General features: G+C 48.8%; 8 protein-coding genes across 8 annotated transcripts; 5 read left to right on the top strand and 3 right to left on the bottom strand.

Moving 5' to 3' along the window:
• Positions 1–131: 131 nt before the first annotated feature.
• N7484_005881 (putative GABA permease) lies at positions 132–1,886 on the top strand (the record flags this gene model as incomplete). The annotated part of the gene is made up of 4 exons (XM_057116300.1): positions 132–242; positions 292–607; positions 662–1,042; positions 1,096–1,886. 4 exons carry the CDS (start codon positions 132–134, stop codon positions 1,884–1,886), a joined length of 1,599 nt encoding a protein of 532 aa, XP_056972183.1.
• Positions 1,887–2,141: 255 nt separating this feature from the next.
• Positions 2,142–4,475, bottom strand: N7484_005880 (uncharacterized protein; the record flags this gene model as incomplete). Its single annotated transcript, XM_057116299.1, has 3 exons — positions 2,142–2,994; positions 3,045–4,350; positions 4,400–4,475. 3 exons carry the CDS (start codon positions 4,473–4,475, stop codon positions 2,142–2,144), a joined length of 2,235 nt encoding a protein of 744 aa, XP_056972182.1.
• Positions 4,476–5,522: 1,047 nt separating this feature from the next.
• On the top strand, positions 5,523–6,491 carry N7484_005879 (NmrA-like family protein; the record flags this gene model as incomplete). Its single annotated transcript, XM_057116298.1, has 2 exons — positions 5,523–5,777; positions 5,835–6,491. 2 exons carry the CDS (start codon positions 5,523–5,525, stop codon positions 6,489–6,491), a joined length of 912 nt encoding a protein of 303 aa, XP_056972181.1.
• A 1,436-nt stretch (positions 6,492–7,927) lies between these two features.
• N7484_005878 (uncharacterized protein) lies at positions 7,928–9,544 on the top strand (the record flags this gene model as incomplete). The annotated part of the gene is made up of 5 exons (XM_057116297.1): positions 7,928–8,056; positions 8,106–8,367; positions 8,416–8,607; positions 8,663–9,054; positions 9,134–9,544. The coding sequence occupies 5 exons, from the start codon at positions 7,928–7,930 to the stop codon at positions 9,542–9,544; spliced, it is 1,386 nt and encodes a 461-aa protein (XP_056972180.1).
• Positions 9,545–10,292: 748 nt separating this feature from the next.
• N7484_005877 (uncharacterized protein) lies at positions 10,293–11,547 on the top strand (the record flags this gene model as incomplete). Its single annotated transcript, XM_057116296.1, has 2 exons — positions 10,293–10,444; positions 10,500–11,547. 2 exons carry the CDS (start codon positions 10,293–10,295, stop codon positions 11,545–11,547), a joined length of 1,200 nt encoding a protein of 399 aa, XP_056972179.1.
• Positions 11,548–13,102: 1,555 nt separating this feature from the next.
• Positions 13,103–14,238, bottom strand: N7484_005876 (DNA-directed RNA polymerase II core subunit RPB3; the record flags this gene model as incomplete). Its single annotated transcript, XM_057116295.1, has 3 exons — positions 13,103–13,490; positions 13,554–14,119; positions 14,179–14,238. 3 exons carry the CDS (start codon positions 14,236–14,238, stop codon positions 13,103–13,105), a joined length of 1,014 nt encoding a protein of 337 aa, XP_056972178.1.
• Positions 14,239–15,073: 835 nt separating this feature from the next.
• Positions 15,074–15,659, bottom strand: N7484_005875 (NUDIX hydrolase; the record flags this gene model as incomplete). Its single annotated transcript, XM_057116294.1, has 2 exons — positions 15,074–15,501; positions 15,611–15,659. The coding sequence occupies 2 exons, from the start codon at positions 15,657–15,659 to the stop codon at positions 15,074–15,076; spliced, it is 477 nt and encodes a 158-aa protein (XP_056972177.1).
• A 1,154-nt stretch (positions 15,660–16,813) lies between these two features.
• On the top strand, positions 16,814–18,824 carry N7484_005874 (arginyltransferase; the record flags this gene model as incomplete). The annotated part of the gene is made up of 9 exons (XM_057116293.1): positions 16,814–16,969; positions 17,137–17,181; positions 17,246–17,321; positions 17,383–17,568; positions 17,624–18,028; positions 18,076–18,173; positions 18,227–18,292; positions 18,350–18,633; positions 18,699–18,824. The coding sequence occupies exons 1-9, from the start codon at positions 16,915–16,917 to the stop codon at positions 18,822–18,824; spliced, it is 1,341 nt and encodes a 446-aa protein (XP_056972176.1). The 5' UTR covers positions 16,814–16,914.
• Positions 18,825–18,851: the final 27 nt, after the last annotated feature.

The following is an 18,851-nucleotide window of genomic DNA, read 5'->3' as shown; positions in this document are numbered from 1 at the left end:
AGCCCTTGTTGACGGAGATGAGGCAGAGGATGCCAAGATAGGTCTGTGTAAGTACTTCTTGCCGTCTTCAGAAGGGTCTTTTCCTGTCGACTTGTTTTCTCCGACTTCTCTGGCCTCAATAGTTTTTCAATATGCAGGAAGAGATGGAACTGAAGAGCGAGAGCGCTGTGCGGTCAGTGCCCGCAGGTAATTGGAACGGTGCCTATGAGAGCGCGACAATGCGACAGAAACAACAACTGGAGGTAAATTTCATGATTAGATTGACCCGCGGAGATACTGATCGTACACTAGAGATATCTCAACTTCTTCTCATCCGTCGCATTCTCCGCGTGTCTACTTGCCACATGGGAGTCTGCCGGTGGTAGTTTGCTCGCGGGGCTATACAATGGCGGCCCTGCAGCGATTGTTTATGGGATTATCTTGAGTACCCTGGGCAATCTGGCTATCGCGTGCTCTCTAGCCGAGCTGGCCTCTCTGTACGTCCATAAATTATGGGTGCAATGTGGCAGTGCTGATAAGATTGATAGACACCCAACTGCAGGTGCTCAATATCACTGGAGCTATTTCCTCGCACCTCGCGGTCGTCGATTCATCAGTTTCTTTCAAGGTGAGCGCATTCCCAATTTCTTTTCGGTTCTAGTATCACGCTCAACATAATAAGGTTGGGTCACTGTCTTCTCCTGGTCCGCTCTCGTCTGTATCGCACCATACTTCATTGGTACCCAAATCCAAGGTCTGGTTGTACTGGCGGACCCTGGCTACGAGCTTCAGAGATGGCGAGGTACGCTGCTCATGTGGGCAGTTGCAATCATCCCGATTGTCATCAATATATTTGCGCGTCGTGTTCTGGGAGCCATTGAGGTTGCTGCGGGTATCATGCATGTCGTCTTCCTACCTGTCACCATCGCCGTCTTCGTTACTCTCGCCCCTCGAAACCCGGACTCATTTGTCTGGGACACATTTGTTGGCGGCTTAAGTGGTTGGAAAGATTCTGGAGTTGTATTTTCCATCGGTCTCCTTGGTGTCATTACTCCTCTGGCTGGTACGTCCCTCTAGTCTCTACCATCAGAATGTTCCACAATCTAATCCACACAGGCGTCGATGGCGTAATCCACATGGCCGAAGAAATCAAAAATGCCAAAGTTGTCGTCCCTCGCTCCATGATCTATGGGACTTTGATCAATGGGACTCTCGCATTCGCCTACCTGATCACAGTCCTCTACTGTATGGGCGACTACACAGAAGCCCTCACTAGCGCAACAGGCTACCCTATCATCACAATCGCCTACCAAGCAACTGGATCTAAGGCAGCCACCTACGTCCTCATGGCATTGGGTATGCTCCCCGGCTGGATTGCCCTCTTCAACGGCCTTGCCTCTGTCACGCGTCTCACCTGGGCTTTCGCTCGAGACAACGGACTCCCCTTCTCCGAGTTCTTTGCCTTCGTCGACCCAACCTACAAAATCCCCCTCCGTGCTCTGCTTCTAGTTGCATCATGCATCTTCGTGCTCTCGTTCATCCAGATTGGGTCTACGGCTGCGTTCAACGCTATTCTCTCGCTTAGCACGCTCGGCCTCTATATATCATATCTTATCCCTCTCGTCCTCCTTGTCCTAAAGCGCTTCATGGCGCCCCAGGATATACCAAGGGGAACATTTAGTCTAGGGAAATTTGGCCTCCCCATGAATCTTCTCGCCATTCTCTTCGCTACTTATTTTGTCATCTTCCTTCCCTTTCCGGCAACGGTCCCGGTTACCGCGGAGAACATGAATTATGCTGGACCTGTTCTTGGGTTTGTTATGTTGTTTGCCTGTGGAGATTGGATTGTTCGCGGACGGCATAAATGGGAAGGTCCAGCAATGAGGCCTTATGCTAGAAACGAGTAAAAAGCGGAAGGAGTGAAATGAAGATGGAAGAGAAATTGGAAGTAATGGAGCAGCCAGTATTTGCTGAAAGCTTTTACATTAGCAGGGATTACTGGATTTTAATATACATCTCCTGACTAGTTACCCCGAATATACGAGCTTTCGACTCCAAAAGCCTTCAATAGAGATTACATAGAATGGTTTGGCATACGAAGAAATGTGAAGTATTCATGCCTCTCGAAATTGAGGAGGAAGAAAAGGTATACTATGCATGATCTACTGTGTGGGACAGTCCGGTGGACCTTCATCTGTCTCGTTCTCATCCGGATCTATCCCATCTCGTTGTTGCCGCTGTCGCCTCTCCAAATCAGCATTCATTCGCTGTCCCAGTCGAGAAATATCGACGGTACCACCAGGCGGAAGATCTAACATTTCATCAACTATGACTGCCTCCCGATCTGCACCATTTTGGCGCAGATAGCGCCGAAAGTCCCGGAGCATGAATTGACGAAGTTCCGCATTGATCGGATTTGACTCCGAGGATGGGGCAGGCATGGAGTTTTCCGCTGCTTGTGATCTCAAGGCTGGCTGTGGTGCTTCCGTCGGGGCAGTTGAAGATGAAGCATTCCCAGTTGCAGATTCAAATGTTGATGATGTAGTCATCCCCATCTTACGCTTTGCATACTCCACCACTTCTCGCAGAATAATCCAACGCGCCGCATTCTGCTTCCTCCATAAGTAGCCCTCTAGTGGGGTCATTGAGCCAACGTATACTTGGTTTGGATGGTCCATTGCCAAGGGCCAAAGGTCGTCTAGTGATACTGACTGGGACGCAAAAAGAGCGTAGAGGTCGCCCCAGATGAGACTTCCAAGGATGCGCATCTGGCCAGTGTAGCCAGGAGATTCGTCCGGTCGCTCAATTCCCTCTTTGGGGTCAAATTCGGGATCAATTGCAAGAACGAAGCCACTGAAATCACCAGGCAGAACTAGCGATGTTGCAGCTCGGTAAGAGTTCGTGGTATAAGAAGCGAATGAGACTGGGTCGATGGCGATGAAGACATTATCTTGCACCTGCAGATTTCCACTCTCACCAGATTCCTCCCTACTTTCATTTGCCTTGTTGAAGTGTCTATGCGAATCATTAGGTGTGTGTAAGCGTAGAAAGGGACCGATACCGACCGTTTAGCTGCTTCAATATCGCCTTCCGCAATATCAATTTCCTTCCCGTCAACCCAGCAAAGTTTCAAATGTGGTTTGAGAAGATGACAGCCCGTCTGCCCATCTCCCCAGTTCGAAATATGCGCTTCAAGCTTCTCAACAAACCCGGTCCACTCAGCCTCCGACTGCCCATACGTCAACCGATAAATCGTCAGCCCATACTCAACCTTCTCACCTGCTGGGGAGTTTTCCCTAGCTGAAAGACAATTACTGATCCAAGGCTCCTTTGGCAAAGGCCCAGGAACCCCTCGCATCACCTCCCGAGTCTCATTTTGAGCCTGGATCTGATGCATAGCCAACCGCCGATAGTGCTCTCCAGACGACCTCCCCGACTCCCCAGTGCCATCATCATTCCACGGCATCGCATTATTAAACATAATCTGATGACTTCGCGCCTTCAAACGCTCCGCATACGCTTTCCCCCGCCTCTGATAATCACCAACGCCCAACTGACCCAGAGCTGCAGCTGCAGCGATTCGCTCCGGATAAAGCTCCGCATACCCCTTGTACCCCTTCATCGGAATCATAATCATGTAATCAGCCATAACTCCAAGCTCCAACAATACATGCAAGTGATCCATAGACCTCCACTGCAACCGATCCGGACCAGTCAATCCAGCCGGCAGACGATGATCTCGTAAGCCCTGTAACTGCTGAGCCCGAAGCGCATCCACATGTCTCGTAACCCAGGCATGCGCTCGGTGCGTCATAACCTCGAAATGAGTCGACATGTACAACGTCCATAATTTTGTGATGCTTACACGTGGCAGACCATTTTGGACTCTACCCGCGTTGAGTAGGGTATCTGCGCTGGCCCAGTGATCGTGAATAAGGTTGTAGGTGTCGCGGAGATATTCCCGGACGATTGGTGTATTTAGGTACTCGAATACAGCGACCACTGATGTAAGATGTTGGCATGCGTAATCGAAGTTCTTTGGGTCATCTAATTGCTTCTCTTTCCAGCGTGTATCGCTTATTGGGAGGATTCCCTCCCATAATCGGGATTTCAGGGCATGGATGTTCTTCCCGACGAGGCAGAGACGTGCATTGTCTTCTTCGGAGCCGATGCGGGTTGACACGCGGTCTAGGATTGATTTGCCGGTTGAGTTCGGGGGGAAGTTTGCCTGAAGTTGGGGGAGTTCAGAGGTTTCTAAGCGGATTATGGATGCGTCTGGTTGGGTGCCGTTTGGGAGAGGGTTGCCGAGGGCGAAGCCGAGAAAGTTGGCAATCGTTTGGGGCTCTAGGAGGCGATCGACTTTTTTTTTCTCTTTGAATTAGCCGAGGTTCTTTCATTTAATTCCAGTGGTGATGCGAACCAATTGGTAGGTCTTCTTGGGCTTTGCAGTGGGCTGCTGTCACCGTGCTACCGCGATCTTCGATATGTGAATACATCTCCAATAACCAGAACTATTATTGCGTGAAACAACAAAGGGACATGGAATGAAGCAGGGAAAGGGGGCTATATGATTTTTAAGAGCCTTGGGCTTGAAAGTCTTGGAGGCTCATTAGTGGACTTTTGGTTGGTGGTGTTTTACCAAGTAGCGTGGATTATAATTAGATCTAACAAATTTGACTAGATTGGCTAATTGGAGTTTGGCTTCACTTGGAATTCAGGGCCAAGAGACCCTGACAGGGTCTTTGGTGATCCACTCAGCGCCTCCGGGCGATTTAGCGATGCTCTAGTGCCTGAATGGCTCCGCAAGCCACTCAGTTGACCAATTGGATAGCCCGGGATCAAGGCAACCCCGAGAGTTGCCTTGACTTGGTTACCTACTCGTGGCTGCATACTTTTCTTTGGCTATGGTGTTTTTGGCTTGATTTAGGTTGATACGCAGAAGCGACTTGTTTATAGGAAAGATTGAGCATCTGGCAGATGATCTAGGGTAGAATCCTACATGTTTTCCTATATACATAGAGCGGCATCATTTGCTACATCATGTCAATATTGAAATTTATAGGAGCAGACATGGTTTTCTCGACTTAGAAACATTCTTATCTGTAAACCAAGAGAGATCCCCTGGAAACTGAAGGAATCCAATCTGCTATTCAGCTGAGTCATGGGAGTCGCCATCACCGCAGAACCTCAGGCCCCAACGGTGACAAAGTGCGTCATTGATCTGTTTCCCCAGAGTCTCAGCAACCTCTGCGAGTGCTCCAATGAAATGAGAGATGGCTTTCTCGAATCTCGTGTTAACTGGAGAACTCTTTGGCAAATTAGCCAATCCACGGATAGCGATCGGATCCACCGGCCTAGATTAATCCCGATGATTATCAATGATGACGCCGATTAGAAACCTCGCGACTTCGGTCAAAAATTAGAAATCTACGAAAAGATTTCATCCAATTTATAACCAACATATATCAAGAAGGATAACATCTATCTTTAAATCACCTTTACTCTCAGTAACAGTTCTTTTACCAACGGCTTCCGACGCGAATATGTCCAAAACAGTTCTGATCACCGGCGCCACCGGTAAACAAGGCGGCAGCGTCATCAGCGCACTCCTCAACCAAAACGCAGATATGGAGATTTTAGCCGTCACTCGCGATGCCAACTCTGCTGGAGCGCAGAAACTCAAGAACAAATCGTCCCAAATCCAACTGGTCGAAGGCAATCTCGACGACCCCGAAGGAATCTTTGCGAATGCCCAGAAGATCACGTCGCAGCCCATCTGGGGTGTTTATAGTGTGCAGGTAAAGTAAAGCAATATGCTGAACTATATGCGTTAGCTAATGCATGGATATGTATAGGTCCCGATCCCGGGCTCCTCGGATCAGGGAGCCGAAGAACGGCAGGGCAAAGGGCTTATCGATGCGTCGTTGAAGCATGACGTCAAATTCTTCGTCTATTCATCTGTGGATCGAGGTGGTGACGCTTCGTATGATACTGAGACTGAAATCCCTCATTTCATTAGCAAGCACCATATTGAACATCATCTGGTGGAGCAAACAAAGGGTACGGAGATGGCGTGGACGATCTTGCGCCCCGTTGCATTCCTCGATAACCTCACCCCCGATTTCTTTGGGAAGGTCTTCGCTACGTCCTGGAAGGACGTGGTCAAGGAAAAGCCCTTACAGGTCATCGCTGTTGCCGATATTGGATTTTTTGCAGCTCAGGCTTTCCTTCACCCAGAGGAATGGGCGAACAAATCGCTTTCCTTGGCTGGTGACGACCTCACGTTTGAGGAGATGGCTAAGATATTCAAGGCGAAGACCGGTCGGGACGTGCCTCTGACTTTCAGCTTTGTTTGTTCCTCTCTGTTGTGGATGATGAAGGATTTTGGATACATGTTTCGGTGGTTCCATGATTCGGGCTATGGGGCCGATATCTCCACTTTGAAGAAGATGCATCCCGAGTTAAAAGACTTTGAGACATGGCTAGTGACCGAAAGTGGATTCGTGTCCTGATCCTATCGTTTCATGTGCTTCTTTATCTTTGGGAATTTGTAGTAATATTATGGGGTAATGGCATGAACTTTTGCACCTCTCGACATCTTTTCATGTCGGTCACACGTATTAGGTTTGCGCGAAATTGAACAAAACCTGTATTGAAAACAACATCGTAACATCGTGCTATCCATTGAACATGCCATTGAGAAGAATAATGACAATTCAGATTGGAAACCTTCCTATCTTCCATTTTTACGAGGCTGACGAGGCCTTTAGGTAATGCCATAGAGTAACTGGGGCAAGCTACTCCGGTATCATCTTTCAGATAGGAAAAAATGGACCGATCAAGACAGAATCAATCAACATGCATAGGTTGCGCGATTTCCATTCTGGAAGGTGGTTTTTGAAACAATCTTGGCAGATGACTTGCAGACCAAATAAAGCCCAGCAAGCCTCCTGTTCAGGGGTTCATCGACCCGACGCCCGATAATTGGCTACAGGTAAGTGACCCCAACCGGGTCGGACGCCCGGTTGCTTAGAGCCACACCGGGAACCTAACCCGGTCACGGGCACTGGCCATTATAAGGACCGTTCGCCCATAGATTTGGAGGCGTGGCCTGTTGGATTCCAACCTGCATCAGTGGGAGTATGCCCGGAGTTCAGCTCGGAGTGACGGGGCGCTTGATCATGAGGTCATCGTCGGTATCTTTCCGTATTCTATCTCGGCCGTTGCGACCCAACCTTCACCACGCCACATTTTCTTAAAGGGATGTTGGAGTCATTCGTATATATTGTAGCCGAGAAGGTACAAGCAGAAGAGGCAGTTCTCTCCTTTAGGCAAGCCACCGCGCTTATGTAGGGCAAGATCCGAGGGTTGGCTGATAAGGCGAAGCTTCTTCTGATCAATCAACCGGAAAGGGTAAACCATAAGGCCGTGCATGGATGCGGCGCAGTATCGTAGACGGTGGAAACTAGCCGTTGCTTTGCGGGATTTAGGAGGAAACGACGTAATTTGCATTTCCCCGCACTCAAAAAAGTGGGTTTTTTACGTACTCAGAGCGGTCCATTTGCGGGGAGTGAAAGCGATCTGCCAAGTGAAAATCTGGGGTTGTATCCTCCCGTACAGACTCCACGTTACATGTAGAATTGAAAGAATCTAGAGAAGAAAAATAGACCAAAAATAGTAGAAACCAATGTATTATCAGATCAAAACTCATAGATAAAGGAACTTCTATCTCTTATCTCTGGTGTGGAGACTCTTGCAGATCTAGATGCGATCACCCCTGAAGCCTTGGCCCCGAGATAACGCCTCCCGTGGCAACTGGTATCTGTGGTATGGTATTGGTACCTCCGGTATTAGCCGTGACACCTTGAAAAGGTTTAAATATTGCCCTTGGTCCCATAATGTAACCCCAGGTTTCTTTTCCAGTTCATGTCTCCAATTCACGATGTCAATGCTCGAGAAGAAACAAGAGGAGGGCGCCATATCGCCAACAACGTCTAATGTTGGTCAGATTACCGATGCATATGCTCATGATGCCGTATTTGGCGAGATCACCGAAGATGGTCCGAATTATCGCAATGTACGCTATCTCCTACCGATCGTCGCTTGACTCACTAACATCTCACTAGGTCGGATGGCTTGGGACTGCTGTTCTCATGATGAAGACCCAAATCGGTCTAGGTGTCCTGTCGATTCCTGTGGCTTTTGATGCCCTTGGTATCGTACCGGGTGTAATAGTGCTGTGCGCTATTGCTGGAATCACAACGTGGTCTGACTACATTATCGGTGTCTTCAAGATTCGCCATCGTGAAGTCTACGGAATTGACGACGTGGGCGAGTTGTTATTCGGCAAGCCGGGAAGAATCATTCTCGGTGGAGCTTTCATTCTCTGTGAGTTGACCTGAATTGAAATAATTACACATTTCTGACCTTCTATAGGGTGGATGTTCACCGCAGGCTCCGGAATGCTGGGCATTTCCATCGGCTTGAATGCCGTGTCCGATCACGCCACCTGCACAGCCGTTTATGTTTTCGTTGCCTTCATTGTAGCATTCGTTCTAGGCAGCATCCAGACGCTAGGACGCATTTCGTGGATTGCATGGGTTGGCTTGACCTGCATTCTTACCTCAAGTGAGTCTTCCTCCAAGCTTCTGCTCAAACTATAACCCGATCTAACCATCCATAGTTCTCATTGTTACCGTTGCTGTCGGTCTTCAAGATCGTCCTGCCTCAGCACCTAAAGATGGTGTTTGGGTCTCCGACTACAAGATTGTTACCGATTCATCCTTCTCTAGCGCCATCTCAGCCGTAACCACCATTGTATTCGCATATGCCGGAACCCCAGCATTCTTCTCCATTGCATCTGAAATGCGCGACCCCCGTCACTATAACCGATCCCTTATGCTCTGCCAAAGCGTCGTCACTTGCTTTTACATCGTAGTCGGCGTGGTTATCTATTACTACTGTGGCTCATACGTCAGCTCGCCTGCCCTAGGCTCTGCCGGACCGACCGTGAAGAAAGTCAGCTACGGATTCGCCCTTCCCGGCTTAATAGCCAGCACTCTACTTTTCGTCCACGTAAGATCGATCCTTCCTTCCTACTGTCCCAAGCGCACAAAAAGCCCCACCAATTATCCTCGTACTAATAATCACCTAGATCACCGGAAAATACATGTTCGTTCGCATCCTCCAAGGCTCCCGGCATCTAGTCGCAAACACCGTGATACACTGGTCCGTCTGGCTCGCATGCACCTTTGGCACCTCAATAGTAGCCTACATTATCGCCAGCGCTATCCCCGTTTTCAGTGACCTCGTCTCGCTTGTCGGCGCTCTGCTCGGCACCCCCATGTGCTTCCAGCCCATGGCCGGCATGTGGCTCTACGACAACTGGAGCCGGCCCAAGCGGGACTGGAAGTGGACTGCGATGGTCTGCTGGTGTGGATTTGTCATTTTGGCTGGAACCTTCCTGATGATTGCTGGCACATATGGATCGGTTATTAGCATTATTGACGACTACAAGGAGTCTGGAGGTTCGGCAGCCTGGTCTTGCGCCGACAACTCATCCTAGATGGATTAATGTATACTATTGTTTCTCGTGGACACACTCCCACCATAACGGCCCTGAAGGATATTGCTCAGGAACTATACCACTTTGCTACGCTCTGTTTTCGTGACTTGAAATACTTGTCGTATTGGACCTGAAGGCTTCCAGCCTCGATGAGCTGATTCTGCTTTGTTGATTCATTATTCAGAGTTTCATATCGCTGTAACGAATGTTGGACTCGGTTTGAAACACAGTAGACGTATGCATCCAGGAATTTAGGAGACCCAGCCTCCACATCAAAGGTTCCTAATCCGTACCCTTGCTTAAAGCTATACACTGCACTCACTGGGCGGCCTGGGGGCAACATACTTAAGCCATGTGAAGCTTCGATGGACAATAATGTCACTATCACTGACGATTAGTTGAATTCGGTCAAGTCAAGTTATGTCTTAACATTTTCACCCCAACGCTAGTTGACGGTAAATTGGGCGCTGTAAATGGCTACCTGGTCACGTGGACACAACACTCTAGGTGGCAACGTAGTCAGTGCCTACCGCCTTCCTTCCGTCTCTCTTCTCTTCTTACACCATACTGTTCTATGCTTCCTTACTTTTGGACTACCCATGGCGTATTAACTCTTTCTCTGCACCTCCAGCGCAACGTCCGGCGTTGACAATAAACGATAAGAACAATACTTGAACCCGAACCTGAATATAACAAATATCCATTGACCATCGTCATTGACAAGCGCCATGAAATTCAAATTCTTGAAATGAATAAACTCCTGATAGGCTTTCTACTATTTCAATTTATCTCCGTTATCGATGCCTCCTACGATTGTGGTCGCCCATGGTGTGAAACATGCCTCTCCACGCAGATTCACGATGCTCCCGGGATCGGCTTTGACCTGACCCCATCATATGGGTGAGCAAAGGATGTTTTCCTGTCAACGTTCTGACTCCTCTAAAATTTGAAAAAGGACAGCCTCAGTACACTACTACAACGGAACCGTCGTTGAAGTAGGCCATGTCCAGGGAAATCCCGAATACCTCGAGCTTATGAAGCGACTTACACGCGACTCCAGGCTATGGTTCGACAGAACCAAGAAATCTTCCATTCTTTCTCGGTTCTCTCTGTCTGATACGACTGCATGGGGCGCTTGGTGGCGTTGGCTTAACAAGAAACTCGGTTCCCCGATCAAAGCGCACAACGATGTTGAAATCATCAGCGAATTACTCCAAGTACTCCAAAATTCTACTGAGAAAGAAATATCTCAACCACTTGATAGAGTTGCGGTTACAACTCCTGATCTCAGCTCTATCAGTTCAATAGTCAACGCTGCACTAGGGGACTTAAATCTGCGCACATGGGTAGGCGACAGCGGCTTTTACCCCAGAAGCTTAGCGGAGGCCGATGCTGTTTTTGCAGCAAATGAATATGGACTGTGCATAAACTATCAGGATCTTTGGGAGTGCGAACAAGAGTTTGGAAAGCCGCCCTTTCCCCAAGTTTTCACCATCTTCTACAGTCGGCATCTTCTATACACCAGCATCATGGCCCCAATGGGGGGGCAGGCTTTATCTCGATATAATTTTGATGACGCACAGCTTCTGGATTTTAATCTCGGGCTAGATAATCTTCTCCAGACAAACAGGTCTCAGGAATCATTATGGCCCCACCTCCGTTCGCAATTATTGGTCCTTCCTCGAAATTACTCGCGTTCTATTACGCATAATTTTCTAGCCGGGGAGAGTGTTACCCACCCGCGCTTTCTAGCTACTTTGCGAGATGCCATGGCTGAAATAATGCCTACATGGCCTGGGAATCTTCAAACGAATATCCCCGATCATGCAGGTCCTGCTGTCGTCTCCAAAATCGTTGATCCAACATTCGCCGCCTCTCGAGGTGCAGCACTATATGCCCGAAGGAGACAAGAGGTGCAGGCTGACTGTACTGAACGCTCTACATGTGAAGCGACAAGGAATGAAGAGCGAGTTCCTCTTTCAAAGAAAGAGGATCTACGTTAAAGCAAAATGACACATCTTATTTTCTAAAGCCATTTACTTATGTGCATGTCTTATTCGTTCAAATGCGAGGGCTTGTACTCGACGTTCTTAGTGCTGGGATCAGGGCCCGTTGCTAAAGACAACTTGATACTTTGGGACTGTCTAGGTACTAGCCCTATCTTAGTATCCCCGAGGCTGAATCAGTCTTAGTATTGAATTGACTTTGCTATCTTATAGGCATTTTACAATACCAAGACGATCTTCTAGAAGCTTATGTCTATATGCACGCACCTGGTTTCAATGCCCTACTGAATTTGGGATTATACTTTTTAGTAAGAAAGTGCAGCTAGTATCTCCCTGACATGCTTGGTTAAATATGCACCTTGTAAAATGAATCAAGCAGTGACTCGTCTTTTTGATTATAGACGACTGGCATCTGACCGCTAATACTCTCGAACCCTTTACATCTAGTTAGAGCCATGAAAGAATTGGCGACAGAGACCGAAATACATTACCTCAGTTAGTCCTAGTCTCTCGGATCTTACCTCAACTGTAATCAATTCCATACCGGCACCTCCTGTGCTCTCCCGAGATCTAAGCCACCCTCGTGCGGGGTTTTAGCCAGGAACATATCAAGAGGCTTAGTATAATTCCTTGAGAATCTCATTACTTGCTATTCCCCGCATAACGTGATCTGCTTTCACCACCGATTCCGGAACCCCTCACGGCGGCTTTACTCCTCACTCGCTTAGCATTGCTTGGCCCTTGGCCCTGTGGACTGCACTTTGTGCTATACGGAGTTCGAGAGGTATTAGTGCGCAGGCTATTCAGTCGAGCCATTGGATCTATATGTGATCAACAGTGCGAGTACGAGCTTAGGATTGGGTATAAGGAAGGATCTTTTGTGTCAGATCTAGACAACAGGTGAATAGGACGTTGAATATTCGTCTGTAGACTAATTATGGTGGGTAGTACTAGTATAACAGTAGGTACCTAGGGCAGCAGTAGTGACACATAGATTGACTTGCGTACCTATCTTGGAAGCCATCTGGGTAGATGGCCCCTACGGACAACTAGGCTCAGCCGCGTACTTGTAAAGTTGCGCGCCAAAATCCCCAGAGACGGACGCATCAGTTGGGCATTGGAATTATTAGGAGACAGAGATACGATCTTAGAAGTAGGCTCAGGGAGGCAGTCAATATCGCTTACCATGATGGCATTAAGATACTCGAACTAGTACCATACCCCCAGCGTTCTCAGTATCACCAGAAAAGAACAAGAGACATCTTCAGGCTGCAAAAGGGGCAACTTGACAGTTTGAATCAAGGAGAAGACTCGTCAACTAGCGTTGTGATTTTGTAATGTAGTGTAAATATGAACAAAGCGGTCTCGAAACCAGTTGATCATCAGCAGCGGTATTGTATCGCACGAAAACTCCAGGTTACGCCGCCAAACCGCCAAAGGATAAGCTAGAAGATCGAAAAGAGAAAGGAAAAAGACAAACTCCAACCTGCATGCTATCGAGCCTCCTGTTTTTGTAGCCTTGCATCCACCCCGGTTCTCACCCATTCTACGATTAGAATCCGTACGCACTCTGTCCGTAAGGAGTGGCGCCATACGGAGTCTGTGCACTAGCACCCCAGGCACTGGCAGCACCGTTTCCATATGAAGTCATGTTTCCATCAATACCCTCCGGAGGCTCGTAGCCATCCGCATCACCGCCGCCCATCATATCGGTGTCATCATGGCCTCCGACGTGGCCATCCTCACTTTCACCCTGGAGAACGGAGACAGTGGTGGCCAGCTTGCGCTGCAGGCAGATGATACCCTGCTGAATAATCATATCTGGTTCGAGGTTTCCGATGCTCTCCACGTCCATGTAGAAGGTGTTTGGCTCGGCGTCGTAATCGAAAGGCTGGTCGGGGTTGGCAGCAGGCTCCCAAGCGGCATTCTCAGAGATAGGCCTGAAAATGCATGGTCAGCATGAAAGGGTCATTTCACAAAGGATTTGCAATAGATATACATACCACTCCTTAATAGGATCCTGCTCGTACCAGTAATCGACATGGCGCATGTTATTGTGAGGATCATACTCAAAGCCCACAGCAGAAGTAGGTGCCCATTTTGCATGCTCCTTTGCCGTTCCCTTCTTAGCCAAGCAAGTCATCTTGATCTCCTGACCCTTCCGCAACTTAACAATCAACGGTCCCTTTCCTTCAGGATCCGTGATAACGGGATCTCCGATGGTGTCATTCACGCGCTCGCCCTGGACGATCAGATCGCGCGCGTAAACAGCCATGATACCGCTTCCGCAGCGCGCGTGCAGTGAAAGCGTTATGCTACACCGCACACAGTGGTCCTCGCAGTCGCAGTCACGGGTGTACTCCAAGTCCTGATCGCAGTTCTTTGCGACAAGAGGAATCATACCAAGACGATGAGCAAGCATCTCATCAGGAAGAACGGATGTGTTTGCTTCAATCTCGATGAGGTCAAGTGCGACGGTTGGCACTTCGGCGAGAATTGTGCGGCGGAGGGAGTTGGCGAACGCGAGATCGACTGAGCTTAGTCTGAAGTCGACGCGGTAAGGTTCCGCCTAGAATGCGCATGGTCAGTTTACTTCTTCGTTCATCTGTTGAATTGGATAGAACAGACTTCACGGACGGTGACTTGAGGGCCCGTAGGCTCCTCCATGTCGACCATGTCGTACTCCATTGTGTAATGCGGGCAGCGTTGATCGCCGCCACCTGATTCCGTGGCTAGGTGTCTATATGAAAGCCCGCCTAAATAAAGACGTTTGAGGCAGAACGGACCCTTTGCCGGGAAATGGAGATACGGGGAGAAGCGTGGAAGGTTGTGAGGTTGGATGTGTTCATTGGTGAAGATCGCGCGGATTTGCTCTCGGAGCAGCATTTGGCGCTTTTCCTAATCGGGAACCGCCCTGAAGTGGTGAAAATCACATTCTCTTAAGTAAATGCGAAGTCGGCGTATATGATGGAAATTCGATAAGTTTTTATAGATTTTCTACATAAAATTGAAGGAAATTGCTATTGGGAAATGGAGGGATTGGTTCAGATTGGCATTCAGATGCTAGTCATCGTGGAAAAGGGTATACTAGCGAAACCCAGTTCATTTAGGACAAACGAAATCTTCTCCTTTTTCCGATATCGAGAATTAGGGAATATCGGATTTCACCCACGAATCTGAACAGTAGAGAGGGGAATGGGAAAGTGGAGCCCTTCAACTGCTTCGGGTCTCGCACTGGGGACAAAAACAGATCTTCTATGAGGTGGCCACAGCAAGGAGGCAAAAAACATGAATACTCCGGGGAACGAAGTGAACAGGTGCAGAACGGCCTGGCCACATAGGCAGCATATGCGATGCAAGTGGAAAAAGGAAAAAGTAGGAGGAAAATCAAAAGCAACGACAAGCCGCCGGTCTCTCTTTTTTTCAGGGTCGTGTCAAGTCATCATCGGGATGGAGCAAATCACACCCGAGTTTCCATGTATGAGAGGGTGTGTTTTTGAACACTATGTATGAGCGGCCATGGCTACCGCTGTAAAGAGCTTCGGTTCAAGGCTTCCAGAAGCTCAGGTCGATTGGCCAGGGCATGTGCTGCCTGGGCATAAGTGACCCATTTTCGTTGGCGCTTGTGCCTCTCAGGCCAGTCAGCCTCTTCTTTTTCAACAGTGACTTCGAAAAATTGGTATGACGCCTTGGGCGCATTGGAAGTCAGGAGAGTGTTGGGCCGCATGTCTGGGATTAATCCCAGATCCCGCTGCACAGTGCAGATGACACCGGCTTCCTCCCAAGCCTCACGGCAGGCGGCCTGTTGTGCCGTTGACTCATCGGTTTCCCAGCCGCCTTTGGGAAGGACCCAACCTCCGGGTCCGGCGGACTGAATCATGAGGACTCTGGACTTGTCATTTGAGAGGGGGACGACCCCCGCGACGAGACGTTCACCTTTTGAGCCATAACCTGTGACGCAATGGGATGTCAGCATCGGAATTACCTCAAGAGGTGAAACGAAGCATGGGGCGAATTTCGCCCCATGCGTTAGGTCTAATTAGGTCAAGACGACACTCACGTTGGTTCTTTCGCCCGACGCGAGCTTCCATAGAACGGTTTTGAGCCATTGTGATGCGCAAAAATTACCCGATCCGGTCAACCGAGGATGAATGGGTGAATTTTGTTCTTGGTGATACCGGTGAGGAAAGAGCAAAAAAGAGCGAAATGGACCAGGTGAAAAAGATTGGAAGGAAGAGAAGGAATTGGGTCCAGGTCGGAGATAATGCAAGCTTCAAGCTCCCGCGGAGCCTGGGCTGGTCTTCGGGGGAGCGATTTCAGAGAAGCTTTCCCAAATCTGTGGCGGGCGGCGGACGGTGAGGGCGGTCGGGGAAGGAAATTTTTTTTTCCCTTGAGAAAATGCGGGGGAGTGAGGGCAAAGTGAAAATTAAGTCTTCCCATTCATTCCCGTAGGAGACGGGAACCAAGATGAAGGAGTAAAAAGAGGCATGATCGTTAAGGGAAGGTCTTGAGAGAAATGGGGGGGAGAAGGTTAGAATTAGAAGGGCAAATGAAGGAGTGGGTGAGTGGGCAGTGGAGGGGCAGAGGAACCGGCGGCGCAATCCGGAAACTGGTCCAGGACTGACTAATTGGTTACGGTACCACTTTACTCTTTTTTTATTGATTTAATGCTTTAGTTCTAGTCAATTGCATTGGGGTAGAGGGGCGTGAATATAAAGATTTCTTTTCTTTTTTTGGGGGGGGGGGGGGACATTTCTTTTTCTTCTATACCGGGTCATGTGACCTGGGGGGTCTTTATACAAGTGAGATTTCCAACCCCATGACCCTGGAAACTCAGAAATCATCAGACAAGTCAGATCATAATAACCATAATAAGATCCCATACGAGGATAGAAACCAGGAATCTGGAAAAGCCCTGGCTGACTTCATCCGGGTACCAGACCCTAAACTCCGGTACCGAGTACTAGGCAATTCGGAGCGATTCGATACATCCCCGCCGATCTGGTAATCAGGCACGTTCTAACGATGATCCTGGTTGACCCTCTTGAAAATGATGGCATTTGTATATAGTGAGGTAATTGGGCACATCAGTTCCAAAATAAACATTTTTAGAGCCGTAGGGACCATCCACTCCTGCAAATCATAGGTGCAAATACCCAACCCCGCCATAAAACATCTCGAACTTCGCTTTTTCCTTTCCCCCTTCATCCACCTAAGACATCACACAGCCCGCTACGGTTGGTTTTTTTGTGTACCATTTTGCCACGATCCACTTGGGCTTGTTTGCCTGCACCTCACATCCTACATTTCTTGCTTCCGCCGGGACCGCCAACCAACCCGAAGGCCTAGAAACACCATACTAGAATGGAACCCGTTGACGCCGAACGCGCGCGACAGCTGTCGCTCTTTCGGCCCTTAGGTACGTCCCACTTTGCCCCTGCAGCGAGCCACTGAGGTAGGGTTCTGTTACCCCGTGGCGCTTCCACTGGCCCTGATGGCTACGGGCTCGGGGGCAACATTGGCGGGGGATTGTCAATCCCCTCCATCATACACGTCGAAATAATTTACTAATCAGGTAATCAACAGGCTATCAGCGCAATTCCTGTGGCTACTGCAAATCGAGTGATGGCAGTGAGTCTCCAATTTAATTTATTTGAATTTCTTTTTACCCACGGTCTGACACGTCATGCTCTAGGCGCATCATATTACACCAGCTCAGTGGCCGTGCGGCCCGAGCACTATGGGGAACTTATTGATCGAGGATGGAGACGGTATGTCATTCTCAAAACTGTCTGCCCTCTTTGTTATTCACGATGACTTACGATCTCCCAGATCGGGCACTCTGTACTACAAGCAGAATCTCCAACGATCCTGCTGCCCTCACTACACGCTGAGGTTGGAAGCTTCGGCTTATCGCCCCCGCCGTGATCAGCGGAAGGCGATCAATCGCTGGAATAAATTTATTCTGGGGCCAGAGTATATGCGCAAGATCGCCAATCTGTGCCCTCGGACTCGGGAGTGTGTTTTTCTCTGGTTGGCACGCGTAAATCATCCTAGCTGACAATCCATGCAGGGAGAAAAAACATCGCAAATGTAACTTTGATCTGCTCTCGGCAGTCCATGAGGCCGAATACAGCAATTTGAAGCGGCCTACTGACCCGGCCACAAAACGGGTGCTGGAGCCAGCCCATCGCTTTGAGGTCAACATCGAGGCCGATTCCGTTTCACAGGCGAAATTCGACCTTTTCGTCAAGTATCAGACAAAGATTCATCGTGAGGACGTCTCTCGTTGGAAAACGAAGGATTTCAAGAACTTCCTGTGCCAAGGGATCAAACGATCCCCTGCTACCATCACCAAAAGCAATGAATCGGAGAAGAAACTGGGTTCGTGGCATCAGTGTTATCGCTTGGATGGAAAGTTAATCGCCGTTGCGGTGCTGGATCTTGTTCCAAGCGGCGTGAGCTCCGTCTATGTCTTGTGAGTAAAACCGGAGCGCTGGCATCGATTGCACTGACCCTCAATAGCTACGATCCCGAATACGAGCAATGGGAGTTTGGGAAGCTGAGCGCTCTACGTGAGATTGCCTTTTCAATTGAGCACCAGTATCCCTACTATTACATGGGTTGGTTCATACCTTTATCGATGTTTGATTACTATTTCTGACAGTGGCACTAGGATACTATATTCACAGCTGCCAAAAAATGCGGTATAAAGGAAACTTTCGCCCTCAGTACATCCTTGGTAAGAGATGATCCGGATCGATCAACCATCCTAATCTGCAACCCAAGTTTTTCCCAGTCACTTACCACCCTCGCGCAGATCCTGAGTCGTACACATGGGACCCTCTGGATGGTGAACTTACTGAGAAACTCGACAAACGCCCTTATGTTTCTCTCTCACGAGACCGCTCCTCCGGTACCGAAGACTCAAAGTCGACGCCATCCATCGAGTCCGATGTCAACGAAGAAGAACTTTCCCTTTTCGATCTTAAGATGCCGGGTGTCCTTACTGTGGCGGAAACAAAGGCATTGAAGCTGGAAAATTGGTATCTACTATACCACGGGACTTTTGTGCAGATGAGTGTAGGTTTTCAGCCCACGAGCACTGTTTTGTTTTCATTTTCGCGGCGATTTCTGACTTCTTTTAGGACCTTGTCGGCTGGGAGGACATGCCTATGAATGACCCACAATCGTTGAGAGGAATTATATCCGAACTGGCGGCGGTTTTGGGCCCGTCAATTGTGCAAAACAGCGCAGTTGTTTTATTTGATTAAAATAGACTGAGCCAACATAGATGAAGC

The sequence above is a fragment of the Penicillium longicatenatum genome (genome assembly GCF_028827895.1).
Source record: "Penicillium longicatenatum strain IBT 33135 chromosome Unknown contig_3_segment0_segment0, whole genome shotgun sequence".
Lineage (NCBI taxonomy): Eukaryota > Fungi > Ascomycota > Eurotiomycetes > Eurotiales > Aspergillaceae > Penicillium > Penicillium longicatenatum.
This window is presented reverse-complemented; position numbering and strand designations above follow the sequence as displayed.